At 40.9% G+C, this 25,660-nt stretch overlaps 1 protein-coding gene across 1 annotated transcript in view; it reads left to right on the forward strand.

Annotated features, from left to right (window-relative positions):
• Positions 1-1,527: 1,527 nt before the first annotated feature.
• The window catches only part of bcl11ab (BAF chromatin remodeling complex subunit BCL11A b), a 35,498-nt gene continuing 11,365 nt past the window's right edge, over positions 1,528-25,660 (forward strand). The window contains exons 1-2 of the mRNA XM_041984151.1: positions 1,528-1,855; positions 4,357-4,749. Of these exons, the coding sequence (XP_041840085.1) occupies positions 1,801-1,855; positions 4,357-4,749 (448 nt within the window). The 5' untranslated portion in view covers positions 1,528-1,800. The remainder of the gene's footprint in view (positions 1,856-4,356; positions 4,750-25,660) is intronic.

Here is a 25,660-nt window from a genome sequence, read left to right on the forward strand (position 1 = left end):
ATCACATATATTAAAAATCTATTTAAATTACAAACCCATATGAATGAATAAATGAATGAATGAATGAATGAATGAATGAATGAATGAATGAATGAATGAATCTGGTGACATCTTGTAGCAAGGCGACATGGTGTTAACCAGTAGTAAACTCCTGTGACTTCTGTAAATTGTAAGACTTCTTCTTTAAATTTTTACAGTTTTCTAAGTTTTGTGGCTTATATGATTTGTGACTCAGTCCATCATTCCTTTTTTCAGTAGGTATGCTGTGATATGAAGCGCAATAATAACAGTTATTCAGAGTTTTCATGTAAATGTGTTCTTATGAGCGGTTGTACACAAGCTTGTTTCTTAAGCTATCTTTATCTGCTAAGTAATGTTTATTGTTTCAGCTAAACACCCCCCGAGGTTTCATTACTCAGTAATTATGATGCAGTCTTATAAAGTGAGGACAACGCTGGTGCAGAGAAATATTGTCTGAGCAGGTCTTCAAATCCTTGAAACGTTGGACCTTATTTTTTTAATCTGCTTTATGTAATGTTGTATTATAAATGGTGATATAATCCTGAACGTAATTAAACACACACACACACACACACACACACACACACACACACACACACACACACACACACACACACGCACGCACACACACACACACACACACACACACATATATATATATATTAATGTAATATTAAAATTAGAAAATACTTAGGAAAAACTCATATTAATCATGTTTAAAGGACAGGTAACAACAATTATGTCACGCAATATCTCTTTTAGTTTTTTTGCTTTTGAGTGAGAACTGTAGATTTATGTTTCTTTTAGTTTTTTTTCTTTCCAGATGTTGATAGTCAGTTACATAAATGTTTCTGTTGCTCTGTTATGAAAACTGTCGGGTAAAAGCAAGCTAAAGAAAAAACATAATTATTGAATAAACTTGTGCAGTGCACACACAGAGAAGACTGATATAAGACCCCAAAAAGGTTCAGAAGGTATTTAATCTATCGGTGGATTGCTGTTGTGTTGTCATAGTTTTCTTTCGCATTTTCTTCATCTTTCATCCACCCAAAAAAAAAAAAAAGAAAAAATAAGGTAATTCAGGCCAAAATATTAATGCTGTCATGGGAATAAGATCTAAATCTAATTGGGTTTAAGTGATAAAATACAAACTGTTCATTTCTTTCCCCAGAGCTTCCTGTTTAAACCTGGAATCCAGTCTCTACTGGAAATTTACATACGCACTGCATATTCATATGAGCACAATACCAGGGCTGGTTTATCCTCCCCTATCATCGACCATGCGCTTTGTACTCTCCAACAACTAGTAGTCTCTCTGCCTCTCTGTCGTAACCCGGCCCCCTTGATCCCCCTCGTCCATTGGCGTCTTTGGGGTGTCTCTTTTTTCTTCTTCATCCATAGGTAGTCCATAATGAGTGTCCATTGGTTTGGCCCCCTCCCACTGGCCGGCTTCGCCCTGCCCATGTTTTGTATGTCTCAGTCCGTCCACCGCCTGACGTTCAAGTTCGCAAGAACGTCACGTCCGCACTTGAACTTGCAGCTCAGGGGGCTTCGATGTACCCCCATCACTCTCTCTTTGCGAAAAAGTCATGAAGAGCTCCACTCAGCCCGTAGCGCGTTACGCATCACGCTCTGTGTGACCCACAGCTCGGTTTCTTTTTTTTTCTTTCCCCCATCTGGATGACAGAGGCATCAATGAAGATATTTCATTTGGACTCTACCTTGTAGAAACGGATTTCCCAATGTGAACTCAGCTGAAAAGCCGCCACTAAACAAACCATGTCTCGCCGCAAGCAAGGCAAACCCCAGCACTTGAGCAAACGGGAGTTTTCGCGTAAGTGGAGTTAAATCGCCTCTTGATTTTGAATTAATTGCTTTGGTTTTCCATCTTGTATTTTTCTTTTTTTTTTTATTCGGAGCAACTTCCTTTGGGGGATTTTAATAGGTAGGGTACGGACGGACCCTTCGCTGCCCTGAGTGAAATTACAAAACCCAAACATGTTATAACATGTTATCTTTAAAAGAACATGGTATCTGCTTACAAAAGTTTTTGAAACAACGTGAGAGGGAACTTGAGTTAAAGTGTTGTATAACAGAGCCTTTAAGGTTTCTTTCGCCATTAAAGGACATGCACGAGCTTTATGACCAGAGACCTTTGCCTACATGTGAAGGCAGCGCAGACTCAGCTGCGGACATTCACGTAGAAGTTCACGTGTGCCGCTCGGAGAACCGCTCCATTGTAACTCTCGATTGTTATTTTTTGCTTAAAGAATCAATTTACAGATGTTTACGCTGGTTTGGAGACAGGGAAGTGGTGTTTACATGCCCACTTATCCAAGGCGTTGGGACATCGTGTGCGTTACTTCAAACGAATGCAGTTTCTTTGCCTTAAATTCCTCGCCGCTGATGTTTAAGCACCGTGTACTCAATAAATGGTAGTGAGTTGTGTAATCAACGCAAATATGTTAATTTTTTCCAGAATATACACAAATGGCTCTGGTCAGTTCTGATTGATACCGTGAGAGAAAAGCAGAAGTCGTTTTACGCACGTGTGTGATAAAAATACAGGAGATGGTTTCAGGCTGGACATCAGCATTTACACATAGTACACATACATTTATGTATGCAGGGGAATTATTTCCCCAATTAGACGAAAGACAGGAAGCAAGCAGCTGTTTTTTTTTTTTTTTTTTATCAATGCTTACTCTTTGCGCCTCAGTGAACGTGGAGACATCTCTAACAAATACAGGTTGTTTTAGTGTCGCAAGAGTTGATGGCGCAGATTAACAGCCAGCACATTTATTTTGACCTTAATTAGGCTATTCTAGTTGTAAATGTTCCTCTGCATTCTGTTCAAATTTCCGTCGAAACCAATTATGATCTTGCAACACGAAGACCCTTCATTACTCGGATAATTTTAAGAAGCGTTGCCAGTGGGGGGCGCACCATGATTATGGTCCTATCGTGGCCACTTATGAACATGAACTTGATCCACTTTATCCCTGTGTTGCTTAACCAAGCGCACACAGAGAATCGTTTTAGCAGAAATAAGCGATTGCATATTTGATGTTCCCTGTGATGTTCATTTTGTTGATTTTTTTTCAGGGCAGAAATACCAAGTTCAACATATTTAGAGAGTGTTCAGAAAAAATAATTCATAGAAAAGATGTTAAAGGCATACTTTTAAAGAACACACACACACACACACACACACACACACACACACACACACACACACACACACACACACACACACACATATATGCATATATACAATTTTCAGGTAGTGAATAAAATTAACTTATTGATCCCCTGCTACTACAAGGTTTTACATGAGGCTAAAAGGACAGATGTAGAAACTCCAAATAATTTTCCTGATTGTAAAACAGGTATCGGAGCCCAGTGGGACACTTTGGCCTCAACTACTTAAAATTCTGGCTCAGTCAGATGTCTGAAAAAGGATTTTTTTATATCTTAGTTTTCAAAGTTATTCACATCAATTTTGCTTTGCATCATAATGAGACTGTTTGGTTTGAAGAAAATCTTTCCACCTAGCCCAACCTCACACACTTGCCTGTGTTCATTGCATAAGCTGGTTAAGATAAGCTCCAGTAAAATAGGTCTACATTCCTTCATCTTTAATGCAGTTAAACATATAAGTAACAGGGCCTATCTTTCATAGTCCCTCACCACCTTCTCATCTGACCTGATGCAGAATTAAAGGTTGTACCGGCGGCAAGAATTCATCACATCTTATCTCAGCATCCCAGTCGGGGTGCCCGATGTCGTTTACCATGTGGCTAGATCACTTCTTTTAAAATGCTCCCTCTCTCTTCTCTCCTCTCTTTTTACTCTGTCGGTACTTCTGGGACCTACTCCACATCCAACCCCTCAATGTCTAACCTTGGTTCACAAGATCCCAGCACTTTTAACGAAATGGGGTCCAATCATCTTGAACTCAAATTAGAATCTATTTTTTGATTCTCAGAGGTGTTAGGTTCATTAAAAAAGCGAGATTGGCAGCACAATAAAGAGGGTCAAGCAACTTAATCGTTTGACTGCTGCCTGCAAGCTGAACATGTCAGTCCTTATCGAAGCTGTCAGTGCGCTCTGTCTTTCTCTCTTCTTTCTTTCCTAAAAGTGTTATATACACTTTTTAGTGTCTGACCTTATTCTTGCAGATCTGTAAGAATGTATTTCTTTTGCTGTGCAAAACTCATTAATGTGCCTGTGCATTGCCTCCCCTGACCCATTTGTTTAAGTTTTACAAAGCTGTTTCCTCTCATAGCCATCTTTTTTTTTTAAATCAATGTCTTCTCTTTTTTGCTCATGCAGCTGAGCCTCTGTCAGGTGTTTTACCAGAAGAAGACTCTCAGGACTCCCCCAGGCTGGGAGTGGCTCAGGGCGAGCCCCTAAAAGGGGACCAGGACCTGCTTACCTGTGGCCAGTGCCACTCCCGCTTTCCCCTTGCTGACATCCTGCTGTTCATTGAACATAAACGGAGGCAGTGCCACGGTAGCCTCTGTGTGGACAAACCTTTGGACAGGCCGCCATCTTCGCCCCTCGCCTCACCCCTCTCCACGTCCTCCTCACACTCACGAACCCAACATCAGCACCCGAGGAGGGGGCATCAACCTGTGGAGGTGGCTGTTCAGGTGTCGCCACAGGATGAGGATTGTTTATCTGCACCCTTACAAGGAATAATCCCCAAGCAGGAAAATGTCACAGGTAAAAAACACACTTGGAGCATGACATGGTTGCCATACAACAGTATTCAGAAGAGCAGGTAGAAATACATGTGACGTGAAACTTTAAAAGGTCTAAAGGTGTGTGGAGTGGGTCACACTTCGAAAGGTTGATGGGGGTTTATTTCCAAGCAAAACAGGCACTCCCTCAGATGTACATGGTTTGCTTAGTGGGGATGTATTCAATCTGCATAACAAGGGTGTGAAATATCTGCTGCTACATTTAGGAGCTGCAAATTTTCCTCAGCTGAGTCATGAACCCAAATGAAGACCAGCTATTTTGACAATGATCTTTAGAAAAGAAACATTTACAGACAGTGAAAAAGATTTAGAAAGACAGGGACAGATTAAAAGAGAAGGAAACAAATAAAGAAGTGATGTTTATTTTCTGCATCACAGATGTGCTTAGATCCTGTAGACTTCAAATTCTCTCTCATGTGGTGCTCAGAGATGTATCTCTATCCCTCACTGGCTTATTACACTGTCATACAGTATCTCTTCTACCCTCAAATATGCGCCTGTAAAGACTCACTCTGATGCTAAAATTAAAAAGCGATACAGAAGAATGTAATTATCTGTCAGCAAAGAAGTGTTTATTTGAGGAAGTCTAAAGCCACTAATTGTCAGTTTTTTTCTTGATTTGAGTAATTAAGGACTTCTTAAGGCGGCTAGTTGGTTTGTTGGTTGTCCATGGGGGCTGAATGAGGCTGCAGTGAAAACATGAGTCTCTGTGCAAACAAGCGCTGGTCCCTTATGACTGGTTTTATAGAGTGGGGTTTGATTTTTGACCAGCCCATTTCAATGTTTGTTTTTTTCCTTTAACAGAGCCAATAGCAGGTGCCAGATTGTGATTTAATTTGCAGCCAATTCAAGCTAAACACACAGAGAATAGTTTTTCATTTGCACTACATGTACTGTATTTGTGCTAAAACTTCACATATGGCTTTGAATATTGCTAGTACTCTCGTTGGTTTGTAACCCTCCTGTGATGCAAAATGCCTGCTGTTCATTATTGTACAGTTTGTTGAACATCTGTGTATACATATACACAAGGATATATATATATATATAGATATACACACACACACATCCTTAAAAAAACACACATACACATCTGACATGCCTCTTGGCCTTGTCAGCTGTTCAGACATGCTTTTCTTTGCTCATTTAGATCATCATGCAGTAGAGTTCACATGATATCATAAGGTCACTGGCATTGTGAGCGGAGCTTTATTTATAGGCCTTAAGTCTCTGGACTTTGTGTAACAGTCAGGATTTGCTTTAGTCAATGATGAATAGATTAACTCGGTTGTATGTAAGTAAGACCTCATCTGATTTCGTTATAGGCCTATTACAACATTTGTGGTCAGTGTTTTGCAGAACAGTAAATAAAAAAAAAAAATCTGAAAGAGGCTTTAGGGTCAAACAGAAGATGCAGCTTCTGTGCAGAGCAAGCATACACATCAGTCACATGTGGATATGAGCCAGCCTCCCCGTCTCTGTTTTCTGCATCCAAGACTGATGCATCCAGACTGGCAGTGCCAGTGAGCCACCCCGTACTCCATATGCTAGCTGCCATGTTCTTTTACCCAGCTCAGTTAGATGCTGACACTGTGCTGAGGCATCTCAATACATACTGTCCCTACATTTGCTTCATTCCCACTCCATTTCAAAGGGAGAATATTATATGTTACAGCCCAGCACTTGAAAGTGGCCCCTCGACTCCCCACCCTCCTCCTCAACTATCATTTGACACAGATGGATTTCCATACGGACAGCAGTTTATAAAAGCAAAGGCTTGGACTGGGTTAAGGAAAGAAGCTGCTGGACTAGAGGGGGCCAGCACCCAGGATGGCTGAACTTGAAGGTGGGGGAGATGTGGAAAGGGGAGGAGGGATGAGGGGGCAGTCTGTAATAGACCCAGAGCTGTAGATGAAGCTCGGTCTAAGGGACAGCTGAGGCCGTCTGGGAGTCTCATGACTGCAGCTGGGGTTGGGGTCTGCTGTCTGGAGCTGTGGGCCGTTAGGAAAGGGCAGAGCAGCATGCATGCTGTCATTTGCATGATAAACAATTTAAGATATGCATAGGGACATCGAAGCTTGTCTACAGATTATGGATGGCCCAGAAAGTAAGCAGATGATGGTTTCTCAACCCATGATTGCAGTTTGTAATCAGTGTTTAAGAGGCATACTGCTGAAATAATCTTTTTTATTCATATTCACATTAATTATTTTATTGACCAATTTGATTGTTAGCAGAACAGTAAATTACTGTTTAGTCTTTCAATGTTGAGTAATCGGAGGAAAATGCCTTTTACAGTTATATGACCACAGTGAAGTATGTAGTCTTCTGCATGTCCTGTATACTATAATTATACTACAAATTATCATCCAAATTTATCTTTGATGCAGTACCTTACTTTTGTGCTTGTAATGCCACATCATTTGGGCTCCATACTTATTCATCCAGCATTCAGCACCTTTTACATTTTCACTAGCATAGCCACATGTGTTAATGAGGCTATCGTAGCTGCGCAAATCGACCACCATCTCACACTTCCACTTCTTTCCAGTGCACTGCCTCCATTGTAACCAGGACTCTGAATCGATACTAAGTCAATTATGGCAGCCACCTTTCCCCTTTTATTTTCTCTATCAGTAGGAAAACACCGTAACAATGGAGGAATATTTCTTGTAACACCTTTTTGTGGCTGTAGCGTGTTTTTCTGTAGAAGCCTGCCTGTCCTGTTCCTGTGAGTTGTGGAGACAAAGGTGTTTAGCAGCCTGTGTTGGCACTTTGCCACTTTTCATCACCCCCCACACTGTCATAGACATATATGTATATACACAGTGGGTATCTATCATGCAGAACCGGGGGTGGGGGTGGGGGTAAGCGTGTGTGTAAATAGTGGGTTGGGGTGCAGGGCCTCCTCCTTGGTCTTGATATCTTGTCCAGTGTCCAGCATGCATGTGTGTGTGCGGTCATACGCTGTGCTTTTGTTTCTGTGATCATTTTAATTGATACTGAAAAGGCACAGATGCATGCTGCGGTAATTATTGGACACTGGCTAATACTTTAACATAAACACTCCATTGTCTGCAAAAACTGACTCTAATTTGATGGTACAGTTGCTTTGGGCTCTGATAAAATCAGTCCTATTTTTGGCAGTGGGCTCCACTAAGTTTTAATGAAGGTGAACAGGAATGGTTTTAAGGATGAATTTTTCATAGAGGACATTTTTGTATTCTGAAGCTAAGCTTGAAACACCCACAAATGTTGTCGGAGGAGATTTGTCAGCCTTTGTTGTTGGATTAAATGTTAGTAGCTCTGACTGCATTCAAGAGCTGAAGACTAGTGAATGTTTACATCTTGACTGTGGATGTGGTGTTAATGCATGTGTATGTGTGTACACTTATATGTGTATATGAGTGTGGTTTTGACCACTTAAATGGTTTATAGCTTTCTATGTGTGTGTGTGTGTGAGACAGAAAGAGTGTGTGCGTGGTGCTGTTTGGTAAAGCTTTTACTACCCTGGGCGTGCAGGCTGAACATGAAAGAGTCTTTGACTTGGCAAGCCTCCCCTGAGGACACCCCTCTGTGGACCATGCCAGGCCAGACTTGGCACACACTGATGGGCCTGAAAGACAGGCTGGGCTTAAACCTGCGTGTGTGTGTGTAACAGCAAGTCAGTGTAGGTGTATCTATTTTATGAGTTCATGAGGCAAAATGTACAGTGAGGTGATAGTTATGTGTGTGTGACTGACAGTGGGAGTGTATGTGTGTACTTAAGGGTAGCAGTAGTGTATGTGTGTGTGTGTGTGTGTGTGTGTGTGTGTGTGTGTGTGTGTGTGTGTGTGTGTGTGTGTGCTGTCCTCAGGGGCTCCTGGCTCGGGCTTCCTGTGTCTCTGTTTGTCTTCTAACAACCCCAGCATTATAGCCTCAGGCCATTCAGGTGGAGGCTTGTTGAAGTATGCACACAAACACTCATACTCACACAAACATAAACATGCACAGGAGTGCACAAACAGAGGCTCATGAAAGTGCACACAAGTGTGCGCTCAGACACACACATACACACACACACACACACACACACACACATGCACAAACCTTTTTATAAGCACAACAATGAACCCGACTCCTTGACAGTTACATACATGCTGCAAACTCCCCCCTGTGAACCTGTGTTTTGTCTAGAATAAATGTGTTGTGGGAGAGGCCCCATGATGTGTTGGAAGTTGATGAGATCTGTCAGAAACATATGATCCTTATTTTAGCCCACTCTCCTTCCATCCCTCACTCATGTTCTCCTTTCCATGCATTGCTCCAGTGGTTTGCCTCAAGGAACTGGAAACTGAAAGTTTTGGCTACATTAGCGTGTCTGCGCCTCTTAGAAGCTTCCAACATCCACTCTAGACCTCATTCTCACTTTTGCAGATTTGGCTGCAGAGTAAATTGGATACACATACACATGCACATCCTCTTTACTATCCCTATACCTACTGCCAGGCCAAGTTATACGACAGAAACAACCTTGTTTGTCCAGAGCCACGTCACCGTAGATGAAAAAGCATCCTCAGAAATCAGCGTGTCTTGCCGCTGCCTTGTCAATAGCGTGGCAGGCAGTCACAACTCTGGGTCAGGGGGTCATCTGACAGCGTCAAGGCTTGTCATACCAACCGCCGGCTTCACCACCTGCAGGTTAATGACTTTATTTTTAGATAGAACAGAAACAGAGAAGAAAAAGTGGCTTTGATACAGCTGTAGCTCAGGAAGTGACAGATCAGAACAGAACAACAGACATGATATTTTAAGAATGAGCCAGATGAGTTTGCAATGAGAATGGGAACAGAATTTGACGAGGTCATTTTTTTTACCTTTAATTCTGTCCTAAAAGAAGAAAAATCCAACTTTTGTTATTACCCTGCAAATATTCATTTGTTTAGACATTTTGGTTTGTAGTGTCTTTATCACGCTGCCAGCCTGTGTCATTATTAAGAATGTCATCTCAACCTGTGCTATTCCTGTTGTGACTGGTGTTTAAGGCCGCAGTGCTGTAGCACAGTTGCTTTGTCTTTCTGACACCCACGGAGATAATTCTAAGGTCATGTGAGAGCCACAGTGACGAGGGCATCATTTTAGTCTGAATCTGCTGATCCTGCTCACTCTCATCCTCTCCAGTGTTTCCATTTTCTATGTTGGACTCGGCCTGCCAGAATCATGTGTCATTTTGTGTGAGTCTATTTGTACCATTTGTATGAAGGTGGGTGGTCAACTGCAGCTGTGTCTCACCCGCCTTATCTCAACCATAAAGACAGAACAGAGGGGGCCCCTGTATCTGACGTTACACTTGTTAAAACTCACAGCCATCTATGTGTGTGCATATCTGTTAAAATCTCAGTGTTTTACCAAGCAAAGGATGTCTACTGCTGCAGTTTTTCATAAATGTATACTAATTGGGAGCTTCATCCTCCAGGGTTTTCAAAACCTCATCGCCTACTAATGGTTCAAGTTAAGTGTACATTTGATCTCAAATTCAAATCCCACATCTTTTAAATGTTGATCAGAAGATAACAACATCCATTCATTCATATTTGAGAGAGTCTTAATTTAGTCATTAGAATCACTTCAGGCTGTAAGATGGTATTGGTGCAATGTAGTTTGCTTTCCACAGAAAGCATCCAGTCACAGGCTGGCATGAAAGCGAGACTGGCACGCATAGTGATGGTGATCACTTATGCACGGATGCATGCATGTGCACACATACTCACACCTTTACTCCATCCCCCATTCCAAACTGACCCCTAGCCCTCATTTCACACATGCACACACACTCATACATGCACACTCCTGTCCCAGGCACCCTTTACTTTTGCAGTCTGAATCTCACTGATAACATGCTGGCGCCCTCATTTAAATTTGAAGCGCTTCTTTAATCTTCAAAGGCCTGATTGCTTTATGAATATGCATGGACTGAGCTGACTCTCAGTTCATTACCTTGTTGTAAATTCTAATGACCATTAGGGCCCCGCGCGGTAATTGCCAATTGTTTTGCATTTTTGATTAGCCCATTACCGGAGCACATTCTGAACATGTCTGCCCTGCCTGCTAGGCCACAGCAAGAAGTAAAGGGAGGGAGGGAGAGTGTGCAAGGAAAGCCGGTGTGACGGGTAGTGAAATACAGCACATACTAGGCTGTGCTAATTTTGAGAATTGTCTGGAAATGTTGTTTTGGAATAGAAGTGGGATAAAAGATGCAGCACAATAACTGTAGACCTGATTGTTCTCTAAACAAGCTGTGTCCTAGTTGTTTCAGCAAAGCATGAGTGCAAGAGCATGTACCTCACTGCATTTATTTCAGCATGTGTATTTGTTGATTGTGTGTGGGAATGTCTGCATAACGGTATGTACATATCCAAGTTTGAGTGCAGTTCTGTTAGTTGGGTGGGATGGATGGGATGGGATGGATGGAGTGCTGGAAGTAGAGATTCTGGTAGTGCATCCCAAAGCATGCTGTGTCTGGGACTTATGAAAGATTGATGCATCCCAGCAGAATGGCATTGCCCTGCTACAACTTGATAACATCTAATGGATTATTTAGCGCTCTAAAACCTGCAGGCCAAACCCCCCATCCCTCCTTAGCAGCCTGGAGAGGACAGCAGCTGGCGGGGCTTTGGGGCTGATGAGGGGGCTGTTTGTCGGAGTGATACAGGAGGACAGAAAAAGGAATAAAAAAAGGGAGTTAAAGAGGAAAGAAGAAACCGATGTAGGTGCCTAGAGTGACATTTCTGCAACAGTCCTCATCGGTGCTGTGTAGAAACAGGAGCTGTTGTTTTATATGCATGCAAAATACCCTAAAAAATACCTGCTCAAAGCTTAATATCCATTCATCCATACATCCATCCATTTTCTATACTGCTTATTCCCATTCAGGGGTTGTGGGGACACTGGAGTCTATGCCAGCAGGTAGCAGGCGAGAAGCGGGGTGCACCCTGGAGAGGTCGCCAGTCCATGGCAAGCACAAAGCTTAATGTATACAAGTTTATTAAAAATTAGCCAAGAAAAACATAATTCAGTGTATGATATTATTTTAATATGTGGGATTCTTGGTACTGTTTGCATCCAACCATATAAGGCTAAAAACCATGCATAGAATATAACATGTTGCAGAATCATTGTGCAGACAGGAATTCCCTTTTCTGTTTTCTATCTCTCGTGTACCACTCATGATCTCTGCAGAGTTTACACACAGCTTCAAGGCCTACTGTCAGTCTCCTATTCCCAGACTATTAAGCTGTTGACAGTTTGGTTAATCGTCCCACAGTTTGACTGGAGGGGAATGAGTGAGAGGGCAGCAGAGTCCATCTCCAAGATGGGGAGGTTTACATGTTCCTTCTCTGTGGTCATGTTGAGAGTTTATCTCTTTTAAGGCTGGTAGGGGGGTTCTCTCTTTCTTTGCTGTGGTCTTGGAGGGGCCACAGACACAATGGGGAAATTGTCCGGCTCAGGATCAGCTAGCACAGGCAGCTAGTTAAAGTTAGCTGGATGGTTGACTGGTCTTTATCCAGCCTGTGGGTGTTCACACTCACATATACAGGCTGAGAGACAGACGTAAAAGCAGCCGCAGAGCCCACTATGGCCAAAGGAGTCGCAGGCAGACAGCATGATAGATGGCTTTGTTAAAGGGTCCCAGGGTGTCCCCTGAACTTGAAGCACTCTGTTTATCTTGAATAGGAGAAGCACAGAGCATTGGGGGGCAGTAAGGAGGAGGAGGAGGAGAGGGAGAAAGGGAATGATATAGCATTCAGGGGAAGGGAGAGAAAGGGAGTGGAGGAAGAGGGAGAGGGTGGGCCTGTATCTGAGCAGGCCTGGATGGGGGTTGGGGAGGTTAAGGGGGGGGTCGTGAGCAGGCACGGCTGCTGGAGAGCAAGCAAGGAGGGGAAGAGGGGGATGGGGCAGCTCTACTCATAGCTGTCCATTAACAGATGAACTTGGCAATGATCCAGGCCACAAAGGTCTTGGGAGACAGGCACGCACACACACACACACACACACGCACACACGCACACACACACACACACACTCAGTTGCATGCTTCCCTGGTACCTGCTGACTATGGATGGAATGCCACCATGGTTCTTTTTTGTCCAGAGGCGAAAGAGGACACGTCTGTGGTTCACCTATATCAGAACCAGTTCAGACCGGTTAGTCAGCCAGCCAGGCCGAAGGAGGCAGACGGACAGGCCTCGTTGCCTGGCCCTCCTCTCACTCTCCTCTCCCTCCAGCTCTCCTCCTCTGTTTTCAGGCTTTAGTGGAGAAAACAGAGAGAACCTCTAACCTGAGGGCACAGGACAATGCAGAGAAGAGAAGAAAGAAACGAGGGAGCGTGGGAAGAAAGTGAGAGACCAATGGATCTGGTTGTAAACAGGGTGGGAAGATCAGGGAAGTGTTTGGTTGTTGTTGGTGATGTACTTTTGATGGGGCAACATGAGCTTAACGCCGCTACGGCTATTGTGTACTGAAAACATTTCAGCAAACATGAGAGTGTCAAAAAACTGGGCGAAAGAATTTGATATTGAAGATGCACATAATGGACTGTTGAGCTGTGTGAGCGAAAAACCTTTTATATTTGTCAGCTCTGCTGGAAACCAAATCTGTCATACTGTAATTTAATTTGTTTCAAGAATGGAAATGAAATGTGAAGAGTTTGTCTTTGTGAAGGCTATAAAATATGGACACTGTTTCATTCATAATAACGACTCAGATGGATTCCTACAAGCTGTTCACTATTACACTTCATGTGCTTTCAGCTTCCACACCACACATCTCGACATTTTGTCAAATAATGAATGTCTAAATAAAAGAAAAAAAAACTAAGGTTATCACAAGATTGCAGAATTTTATAGCTTTTTTTACAACTTCAACATACAGCTTTCATTTCTTTCTCTTCTTCCTTTAATGCTTTCATTATTTACTTGATTTTTACAGTTTCTGTGAAGCACATGGCCACAATGTCAAAGTTAACTATGTAGAAAAAATATATTCAATGACAAAAATGTGATCATGTTTTTGTCTGACTTTTCCCGCTTTCTTTGCACTGGTCTTTCTCTCCCACTCCTTTTTTCTGTTTTCACTTTGGGCTTTGAAGTCTTTGATTATGACAAAAGGACAATGAACTAAAGGATTAAAAGTTCAAGAGCAATAAGGTAGAACTCAGCTCATCTTGTATCATTCCTTTATTTCTCTTTTCCCTTTAAAAAAAATCTCAATTTCTCATCAGAATTCTCAAAAGGTATCACATATAAAATGTGTGTGTGTTGTTTAACCTGGGGACAGTGGACAGATGTCATGACATCTTCTGTCAATGGATGTAGAGTCTTTATGTATAAATATATGCATGCTGCAGGGAAAACATGGATAATGTATGTTTCCATGTATGTGTGTGCAAGTGCTTGTGTGTGTCTCCATGTAAATGCATGCAATCCCATTTGCATGTATTTCACACATGCCCAGATTAGTTTATTATTTGTAGAGAAGATTTTTTTCTTTTTATCTTCCCACTTTTCTTCCAGCCTTCCAGCTCCTGCTTCATATATGAGAAATGTGTGTTTTCTCTTTTCAAAACACTTGTGTGGCTACTTTGGTTCAGAGGCCAACTAAATATCTTGCTTCCATGTGTGTGTGTGTGCGTGAGATGATGGCTGTTTTTATAATGCCCCCTGCTAATTTGCATATGTATATGTGCAGATTGTATGAGAAGAGCTCTCACACTTTGAGCAGTTGGATGGGGAGGATTACGGGGGCTGTTGCATGGGTTGTGTCTATGGTTTATGCATGTATGTGTGTGTGCGTGTATTAAAGGGAGGTCTTGTTGGTGCTTTCACTTGCCCCCACCCCAGACAAAGCCGGCCACTACTCCCAGATGGTAGTCTGCTCTCTCCGGCCATGTGTCTGGTATATGTGTGTGTATGTGTGTATTATGGATGGAGACTAATACAAAGACAAGAGAAAGTGATTGAAAATTTGCAAGTGAGAGTTATGGTTTGGGTGGCTACGTTTGACGTGAGTAAAAGTAGTCTGGTGTGTTCTGCTACTTTGTGCTGCAAATGCATCAGAATACGTACTTAATGAACGATGGGCAGAAATGGAAATGGACAGATAAGGAGAATGTGAGGATTGAGAGTTAGATTGGCATAAGGGACAAAATGGGAAGGGAGTGAAGAGCTAAGATGATGACTGGCCTGTCTTTGTTTTTAGTGTAGATGACCTAGAGATCCGCGTAGCTGTCTGTCTAATGAGGTCAGCGTTAAAGAGAAGGCATCAGGATTATGTTTACTCCAACGGTCTGCTGGACAGTGAGACAATGAATGATAAGGTTGGATCAATTGAGGAGAATGTGGCAGAACACTTTGCTCTATATGTTTTGGAGATGTAGAGAACTTTATTTTGCTCTGACTTTGCACTGTTGACTTTTAAACGTTTCTGGGATGTAAAGTGAAAAGTATTGATCTCAGATAATAGTGTAGGGGCTGAGATATACTTGCTGTTCTTGTTAGCGACGACATCTCTATGATTTTTACTCCCCGTTGCACAGTGATAAACGTTCATGTCTTAACAGTTGATAACAGATAAGAAGCGTTTGGGGGTTGATGCCCTGGAAATACAATGTGACTGGTAGATTGACCTTTTCACTATTTCAAAGTGCTGTGTACTCCCCCTAGAGGTGACCTCCAGTATTAAACGCTTTGACCTTGCCAAGCTTCCATCGTTTGCAGCAAGTCTATACACAAACGTAGCGTAATGTTGACGTGTACACAGCAAGTATATCCTAGCCCTAAGAATCCTGGCCAGATTTAAATGATCTCTATGGGTTCTGACTTAGTCCTGGTGTCCCTCTGAGGGTGTACATGTTAAACCAGGCCTGCACTTGTGTGAAGAAGGGGCTATCTATTGCTCGGATTCTTCTCTGACCTTGATGTTTGTTTTCCTTGTTTCTCCAGACATAAACACGGCTCTCACAACCAGACACACAGACAGACAGGAAGTGATCCTCTGATGTTTTTCTCTTGCATCTGGCTCCTCTATGAACATGGGGCAGATGTATTGAGTTTGAACATGTATTGTGTGCATGAGAACAAAGTCAGGTTAACTCAGATATGCCACGGTTACATGTTTTTTTAAAATTCAGAATTAATTATTCAGAATTAAATAATTCGGAATTGAAGTATTTTCCTTTGCGTTTACATGGAAATAGTAATTCCAAATTGAGGTTTACATGGAAAACACGTTTAATCACCTTTATTCAATTCCACTTAAGATCTCGGGATTGGGAAGTTTTCTGATTGGACAGGGGGTGGATGTGAACAAAACAAACTCTAGTTCCTACTTTCTCTCTTTTCATCTATAACATAGGAGACCACATAATAAGGAATTTGATGATAGTTTAGAAGTACCAGCTTGACACTAGCATACTACTTCACTTTCATCAGCTGAGGAGTAGAAAGGAGATAGAGTACCGTATTTGCATCACCACAACAGGACAACAGAATGAGCATGTGAAAAACAAACGTATTTAATTTGAACTTATGAATGATTGAGAAATTATTCACTTTGGATTTAAAATCAAAATAAACCAGCCACTTACTTCGGATTTAAGTTTAACTCAGAAAGCCATTTTCATTCAGAATTAGGTGTTTACAAGGGCATTTTAAAGAGGATTTAATTTTTATTCTGAATTAAAGGGAAATAAAAACTCCATTGTGTGTGAATTTTTCTGTGTGCATTTCCTCACCCCCACCTCCCTCTCTGGTCCTTCTCTCATACCTGTCAGACTGGTTCTGTCTCCCTTTCATTAAAGCAAAGCCCTTCTCATTTTCCTTGACCAGGTAGTATTTTGTTATCACACAAGAAACCAGACTCCCTTATGACAACCCTTTACCCCATAGTTCAAAGTGCCAAGATAACCATTCTCTATTTATACCTTTATTGAAGCAAGCTCCTCTCTGCCAGTGAGCGGTCTGGCAGGGAGTGCTTTCCATGCTGGACGTGCCCTGTTCTCCCCAGGCTCTGGTACTGCAGTGGTCTGCCAAGTTGCAGGGCCAGATTGCCTGTAATAGGCCTGCCATTTTCCTCTCATCATCTGTCAGCACTCTGGATCCAACTGCAGGGTCCAAAGGGGGCTACCACTCTCCAATTAAAAAGGTTAATTTGTCCTCGTGCATCCACCCCCCCACACACACAGACTTAGCCCACCCCACTTTGCTTTCCATGTCTTCATTAGCACACATTTGTATCTGTGTTGCTTTCCCTTAAAGTTTTATTATTTCTTTCTAATATCATTTGGCTTTTATGCCAGTTTTTACATGAACGAGGTACGGGTGGATGTCCATTAGCATTTATTCAAACCACCATCTTTATTGAATTCATTTAAATGGCTTCAAAGGGCTATTTTGTAGCCTCACCCAAACAATTCATGTTCAAATCAGCACTTTTTTGCGCTTTCTGCTTCCTTTTCAATGTCACTTCAATTCAAATGACCAGTCTTTTTAGAATAAGCGTGAGATTAAAAAAATAACCTAATATTTGGAAAATGGATTAATCTTTTTTTCTATTGTTCTCAGCATGGGTCAGAATATAGACTGTGGAAATAGCAATGCAACTCCTGTTATTACTGTAAGCAGAGACTCCGTCAGGTCAGTGTTCTTTGTAATAAAATGATAAAATAAAATAGTCATATGACGTATGATGGGCTGCACAGTGATGTAGTAGTTCGCACCACTGCTTTACAGCAATAAGGTCGCTGGTTTGAGCTATGGCTGGGGGAAGGTTCGAACAGTCTGAGTGGAGTTTGCAAGTTCTTCCTGTGTACGCTTGGGTTCTCTCCGTGTACTCCGGAGACATGCTTGTCTTCCTAGGATTTAGAGTAGAACAGGGTGTGAGTGATTGTTTGTCTCTCTGTGTTGGCCCTGCAATGGACTGCACTCTGATGGACAAGGTGTACCCTGATGGACGGGGTGTACCCTGCTTGTTACTGGGATTGGCTCCAGCTTCCCTACAACCCTTAATAGTTGTAGGGAATTAATAGTCATATAATTACTTGAATTGTAAGTTTTTAGAAATGTGAAAGGATTCCTGAAGTAAAAGCGTTGATTGCATTACAGATTTCCTGAGTGTTGCCACAGGAGAAAACTCACCCACTCTTAAAGTTTTTTAATTTATAAAAGTTAAGGCAGAGCAAGTTCGTAGGAAAAACGTATCAGCCACATGTTCGGCATTACTGTAATTCTATGAGTTGTGCGAGTTTGACAGTGAGAAGAAACACCTGCTTGTCATGGAAGACAAGGAGAAAGGTCAACAACTTTTTCCATTTATGTGGCCATACTTCATGATGGTGTCAGTCTTAGGCTGAAGCCGATCCTGAGTAGATGAGCAGTGTACAAGTGAGACCTGCTCCGGTTTGACTGAAAGTCACAAGCTTACTCTCGTCATCTGTGATACACAGCATTCAGACAGATGGAGAGGAGATCTCCACCAGAAGGGCTATTATAAGCCCCCCCTGGAGTTTCTCTACTTGGTCTTCTGGTTGTTTTCTCTATTCTCTCCGTTTATTCATTCCCTCCCCAAGTTCTTCTCACCTCTGCCATCTTTTTATCTTAGAAATTAAAGAAAAGGGGCCCCTTGCACCCACAAGAACAAAGCTCGGAGTTTTGTTTAATTTTGATTTTGGTTCTTTATAGACTCAAGGCCTGTTTATATTTAAATTTTTGGTGAAAGTGGATTGACATCCTTTATCAAGAAGTTGTAGGGTAGAAATGATCTTATAAAGCTCATTTAAACATCATTCAGATTCAGAAAAAAATTGTGTTGAATCTGTAAAATAGATTTTAAGTGGATTTCTGTTGTACCCTGAAAACAAACTGACTATCGTTTTTAATCTTATTCCATCACAAATGTGTTGAATAATGATAATCTACTACAAATCAGCACAAAATATAAGTTCAGTCATATAATTTTACCTTCATACATCAGCAGTAACAGCAGCATATTCATCTGCTCTTCAGGGTAGTGGCAAACTAAATAGAATTGGGGCTTACTCTTGATAATTTAAGCGATTAACATAAGCTAATGACTTGGAAGGATGAACAGGAGGTGAGGATAAAGGGGCAGAGATGGAGAGAAGAAGGAGGACGTTGTCTGGTTCCCCACCATTAAGGACATGCCACTGGACTGGGAGAACAGGCCAGTTTCCCATGCACCAGCGACACAGGCATGCCCTCTTTGGTTACACAAAATGTCGGCTGGTTTGCTGGGAAGAGAGATATTATTAGTGTTGTTTTGCCATAGTTATATGAGCATGGTGCTTTTAGTCTCCCTTGTTTGAGCGGCTGACAGACACTTGAGTTTCTGCAGCAGATTAACTGAAATTTTAGCAGCTTTTTCTTGGGGCCAGGCCATAAAACTGCACAAAGGAAGCAGCTGCCACTAATGTAATCTAGAATGGGGTGCCGCAGTGTAAAGCTGTCCACCACTCTTTTGTTTTTACCTTCTTCACCACTTCACAGCTCTTAATGCCATTATTGACACCATTCAGCTTCATCCTTTCATCTTCAAAGTTGTGAAAAAAAGAAATTCATTGTCTTTCAAGTCTAAGGTCTCAAAATGAAGTAAATACTACCTCAGATGAACAACATTGTATTTAGTATTTTACCTTGTCACTATTTATAAAATTGAAACTAAGCTAAAATGTAAAAGTAGTCTGTGGAAAACAAAGAACACGTGATTCAATGACTTGTAGAATCACATTTAGCAGCAGTAAATCCATTTTCATAGAGGAATTTAGATTCACTCTTTTTTTATGCAGTTCTCCTAAAGTCCTGGTTGAGGTTTAAGGCTGTTAAATACTCCAGTCCACAACTCCGCCCTGCCACGGACAAGTTTGTCAATAAATATGAAATACAGTTATGTAGACAAAATTGTCTAGCAACGTTTTGATGCAAATTTGCTAAATCTAAGCCATGCTGCAATGTTTTTTTTTTATAGTGAAGAGTAGATATGTCTCAATCATATAATTTCACAATTAATCGTGATATTAAACACTACGAATAATAGTTTACAGCAAATGTCTGCTGTTACATCAGTTCCGTTCCTGTTTTAACATGTTCACAGATACAACAAATGATAATATTTACATAATATACATTAAAAATACATAAACTTAGACATACAGGTGTAAATCCCCAATGACTGTCAACACTTTTCTTCTTCCCTGTACAGCGTGAAAACCATGTGTTTGTACTGCCTCTTGAACTGGTTCATGCTGGGACATTGCTTGAGCCCCCCCCCCCCCCACTCAGTCCAGTCCACAACTTCAGTCCACATACAGAAACACAAAAGTTTTTAATTTTGTAGGAGCATGTTTTAAATTGAATATAACTTAATAAATACAGAGGATACTGTTTTTTGGTGGATTCGGTTCACCAGTATAACAAGGCACCTTCTTTCCCAAAATCAGATTCTCTTGCCGAGATAATGCCACATTCAGATTTTTAATATGACATGAGTAATAATTTTTTTTTATTTACGATTTAATATGAAAGTAAAAGAAAATGCTTTAATTCCTCAGATTAAAATCTTTGCACAAACACATTAATTTTGACAGCCCCATTTAAAACTTAAAGACTTATAAGATGTGTCCATGTGATTTTACACACACACACACACACACACACACACACACACACACACACACACACACACACACACACACACATATATATATATATATATATATATATATATATATATATATATATATATATATATATATAGTGTTGGGAAATTACCTAATGCATATTAATTGTGATAATCATAAAATTGTGATTATTTCTTTGACAATAATCATAACAAGAAAATCTGTAATGGTGACATCGCATGTGAGGAGACATTCTCCTGCAAACCTTCCGAGGAAGGCATACTTGTTCATTCTTTTTTTTAATTGTAATGTTGTGAACTTTATCATAGGACAACTGAGTCCTGAAGAGTCTGACATGCTCTTGTTTTTCTTTTTTTTTCTCTCTCTCTTTTTTTTTTACAGTTTCTCTGAGCATTGCATGGTCTGACCTTGGACTGAACTTTTGGGACGTTCACTCCTTAAATGTTTTCCACTTGTGAATAATCTATTTTACAACCCTTCCCAGATTGATGGGCTCCTTGGGATTGTGTTAACACGCACCTGAATGCTCCTGATGACTAAACTTACTAAACCTTTGGTTTTATAGAAGTAGTTATATTTGTTGAAGTTCATTATTTACATGCATTTGATTAGCAGCACCTGAAGTATTGAGGTTCTTAGTTTTTCCACACACTAATTCTGCATATTGTTTCTATTAAATAAATAATGATGCAGTGTGAGTTGTTGCAAATTAGCTATTGAATGAGATTGTATTTAACTGATTTTTGACCTATTGAGGACCAGTTTACTTGTTTTATTATGTAATTCTATGTAAAAACCCTACAATTTAAAGAATGCATTCTTTCTTTACAATCATTGATATCTTTTTTTAAATTAAATTTAGGTAATAGAATGGCAAAATAGTAAAATTGGAAACATGTTTAAAAGGTAACTCATTCATTCTGACCTTATACAGCTGATCTAAAGCATTTTCCAGCCTCACAGGATTTTGTGTTGGCCTGCACCATATCAGCTGGACATGCATGGCATGAGCACGTAGGACATTTATGGTTTGACCTTGTGCAAACAAAGTTCATTTCTGGGAATGCAACACAAGCGGTCCAATGAGGTCACTGCCCCTGTGACCCCCGTGTCAGTCAGGGGTTGTCAGCCCCTTTTAAAATGACAGGGTGGATCTTGAGAACTTGAGTTCATGTTGGCAGGGAGTGGAGTTACATTCCTGTCAGTGCTGCAGTTGTTGTAGAGAGAAGAGGTAAAAAAGAGTGGACAAGGGAAGCTGTGGGGAAATATCTTTTTTTTTTTAATGGTTATGAGGTGACATTTGCCCCAGTGTAGCAAAACTGTTGCACAGTGGTGATGCTTTAGTTTTGTAGCCATTCGAGAAGCGGCGGCACAAACATCTGGTTCATAAATCTCAGCTGGTGCTGCATAGTGCAGCAAGAAAAGGAAAGTTCTACCCAGCCAGATTTCACCAGTTCTACACAAACTTATTTGTACATCGCTTTAGCTAGCAATCTTACACTAAAATGACAGTTTAATGCATTGGTTTAGCTGAAGAGCTACATATGCTCCAGTGAGTGTAAATATGTGTATTTGCATTATGCTTGCCAGTTAGCTGTGTGTGTGTAAGTATGTGTCTTGCCACTGCCTGTTGTGGAATGTCTGAGTTCATGGGCCTTTTTGTGTGCAGAAACGATGGCTCGGAGGTGAACTCGGCCTGTTTTTAAACCACCCATACAGCCAGTCAGTCTGTTCATGCGTGTGTCCTGTCCTGCAGCTGTCTGTGAATAAATCCTTCTGTCACCAAAGGCGTTCAGACTTTCTTCACATGTCCTGTTCATCAACTGTCTTTGAGGTCTAAAAAGCTAATTTTGGTATTTATTGAATTAAATCACAAATAGCTGCTAATTTGCTGAAAATTTTGCTACAGTTTGTACTTGTAAACTACAATCCTCATAACTGTCTAGTTTCTGACAGTTTCTGTCTTGTTACCTCTGGTTACCTTTTTTTTTCTTTTTTTTTTTTGAATAAAAACTTTTTAAAGAACAGATGAATTTGTTGCAGTGCAGCACTTATACCTGCATGCAACACACATGTGCTCAAGCCACCGCCACACGTGCTTTCTTAAACCTGATGACCTATTAGAAATAGCTCTTGTCCCCTTTTTGCCACCTTCTTTTTCTGCCCCTCTGCTTTGCCCTCCCCCTTCACCTCAGGGTAGGTCTCTATAGCCTTCCTTATAAATGTAGTGATCTATAGGAGCCCTAGACGCAGACAGATTTTTGGCATGGCTGTGCAGGTAGCATTCCAGCACGGTTTGAGATCTTAGGGCCCTAGCCTCGTTAAAAGCCTGATTTATGCTCTACAGCTGGGCACAAAGGAACCTACAGGTTGGCTACCTTAATTAATATCACTCTCACTACTTGGACCTATGCGTGTTCGTGACACACTTCCTGGGAGAATAAGCCGAAGGGTTCAAATACTGTCTCTTTAACAGTGTGAGATCTAACTAAAGACACAGGCAACAATATTGAGCATGATTTTAAATGGCTTTCACAGGAACTCACAGTACCCAAAAGTAAATGTTGCTGACATAAAAGCAGTTGTTGAATGATATCAGGTTCCAGTTGTTGGCTTTATGAGTCTTCCTCTTGCATTGTCTACCATTTTACCAACCGTTCTTTCATTGCTATAGAGCCTGATCAGAGCACATGTCTTCAATTAGTAGGGAGGAATTTGTTGCTGCGAGTCTTGAAGATGAAGAATAGCGTGGAGCGTGGCCTGCCGTTGCCAAGCATATGTTCCATCCATCTTACAGACTGTTATTGATGTTAAACGTTATATGTACATTTACTGGCTGCCTTCAACAGGTTTTAAACAGTACAGCCTTTTTTTCTAGTATGTACAGTATAATTTTGTAGCATTGTGAAAGAATATTCTGCTCTCTAGTTTGCAACCTGAACATAACTCATTTCATTAGGCATCTGTCCAAAACAACATATCACAAAGTAATACAATGTACTGTAATTTCTTAACAGCTTTATAAAGTTATAAAATGGAGCAGAGGATGAATGAAACCTATATGGGTCACTGAGTTGTGTGACCACTTTCTCATTTTGCCACATCTCTTCCTGCTTCTGTCAGAATGTCTTGAAGGAATTGAAATAGGGCTGAACAGGAGGTCATTTTGCAATTTTAATCCATTTTTGGCCCTTATCACAGTTTTTCTTTGATTAATGAATAATGGAACGTAGCATGGAGGGTTGGATGAATAGATGGTGGAGGGTGACGGCCTTGAAGTCTCACTGTGTGGCTGTGCCCTTATTACTGGATCTTCATGTGTATTGCTTTACTACTTTTGTCATGGCAGTAAATTCAGCTTGGTAAAATGAGTATATGTAACTGCACTTCACTAACTTTCACCTTCTCTGGTTCCAAGGATTGGTGCTTTCTGAGCTACATCTGACCCTGAGACACTCCTTGATCTAAAGAGTGGCTATTGATGCTTCCTTAACCACTTGACCACCGTGTGCACAGTCACACACACCAGATGGGACGCGTGTTAAACCCTCAGTCTCCACAGCTCCGGGCCTCGGGACACTCTAACACTGGCCCTCTTGTTTTAAAGTGCCATGTCCCTCCACAATGCCTTGAGGCTCATGTGCATAACGGGCTGCTATGGTTGGCCCAAGCTCACATGCCCTGGTCCTCTCACCCTGAGGTGGTGGGACAGGGTGAAAAATAACTGCATCATTAAAACAGCCCTTGTTCCTCGGTATCTAAATGATGACCATACTTGAGAGCTTCTGGGGCAACTGCTAGCGTGTTCAGAAACAAACAACTCAGGTCAACAGTAGTTGTGACTTTCTGTTACTTCTCCACTTTAGCATCATGGCAAGAACATATCACATGTTATCAGTGACTTATGTGCATTTGAAATTAAGTGGATTTGAAAAAACAAAACCAAAAAAAAAAAAAAAAAACTTGTTACACAGGACCCAAAACTCTTTCACACATTTAGATATGGACAACTTTTTATGTCTCAGCCCTTATTTTTTCTTTTGCTCTTTTATGATTTATTAGCAGTATCCAAGCACCTTAGCTAAACGTAAAAAGCAAAAGACTAAATGAGTGAGTGGAGAAGATTGAGAAAACATGTTTTATATGGAAAGCCAGAGTTAGAGAAAGAATTTGCAATTTGCACTGTTTGTCTTTGCTGTAGCCCACCACTATGGACTGATGAGGGATAAACTGTGTTCATGTATTAGTTGTTTTTTGTGTGTGATTGTGAAAGACCCACTTTAACCTCTCTCAGTGCTGTCATCAGAGCGTGTTAGAAAAATAGCATGATGGAAGGAGAAATAACGAGGGAGCATGCAGGCTGTATGAGGGACAGTAGGCAAGACTGAGACTAGTCTTAACTCACTGTGTCTCTGTGTGTGGTTTGGGCGTAATTGTCCAAGCTCCCATCAGCTTACTCATACCCCCGACTGCAGGTCTGTGCCTGTTGATCAGGAGATCAGCCTCTAACCATCTCTGCCAACTTTCTTTTAACTTCGTCTTAGTTTCCTCTCTTTTGACACCATCTAATTCATTTAACACCACAGGCTCCTTGCTGCACCCTAACTTCATGTTTTGCCTTTGATTTTTGTTCACCAATGCATTTTAATTTATTATTTATGCCCCCTTATAGTGAATGATGTGACTGAATGACTGAATTTAATTTTTTTTTCCCGGTACACATTTGACTTTAATATAGTTCATTAGTTTGGCTTAAAAAAAAAAAAAAAAAGAAAAGATGAATCAAACCTTTCCTTTTTGAAAATTTTTGCTTTTGTGTGTTAGGAAAGGCCTTATTAAGTGCAGAAGTGAAACGGGTTCAATTACAGTCTTTTAACAGTTAATTTGTACTTGAAGTCTGGCAGATGTTCATTTTTACAAAGAGCAAATGTAGTTATTCTTTTGGAGAAATAAATCAGGAACATATAAATAAAAGATCACAAGGTGTTTTTTGGTGTTATGCAAATGTGAGTTTACGGTAGTAAAACAAAAAAGTAGCAACAAGAGAAAACAACAGCTCAGTAATTAACATTTTTGCTCCCTATACAAAAAATTGCACAGGACTGTTACAAATCACATTAAAATGAAACACCTATCAAATATCTGTCATGTTAACCTAACGGCTTAAAGTTCTCATTAACTC

The sequence above is a fragment of the Melanotaenia boesemani genome, chromosome 4 (assembly GCF_017639745.1).
Source record: "Melanotaenia boesemani isolate fMelBoe1 chromosome 4, fMelBoe1.pri, whole genome shotgun sequence".
NCBI classification, from domain to species: Eukaryota; Metazoa; Chordata; class Actinopteri; order Atheriniformes; family Melanotaeniidae; genus Melanotaenia; species Melanotaenia boesemani.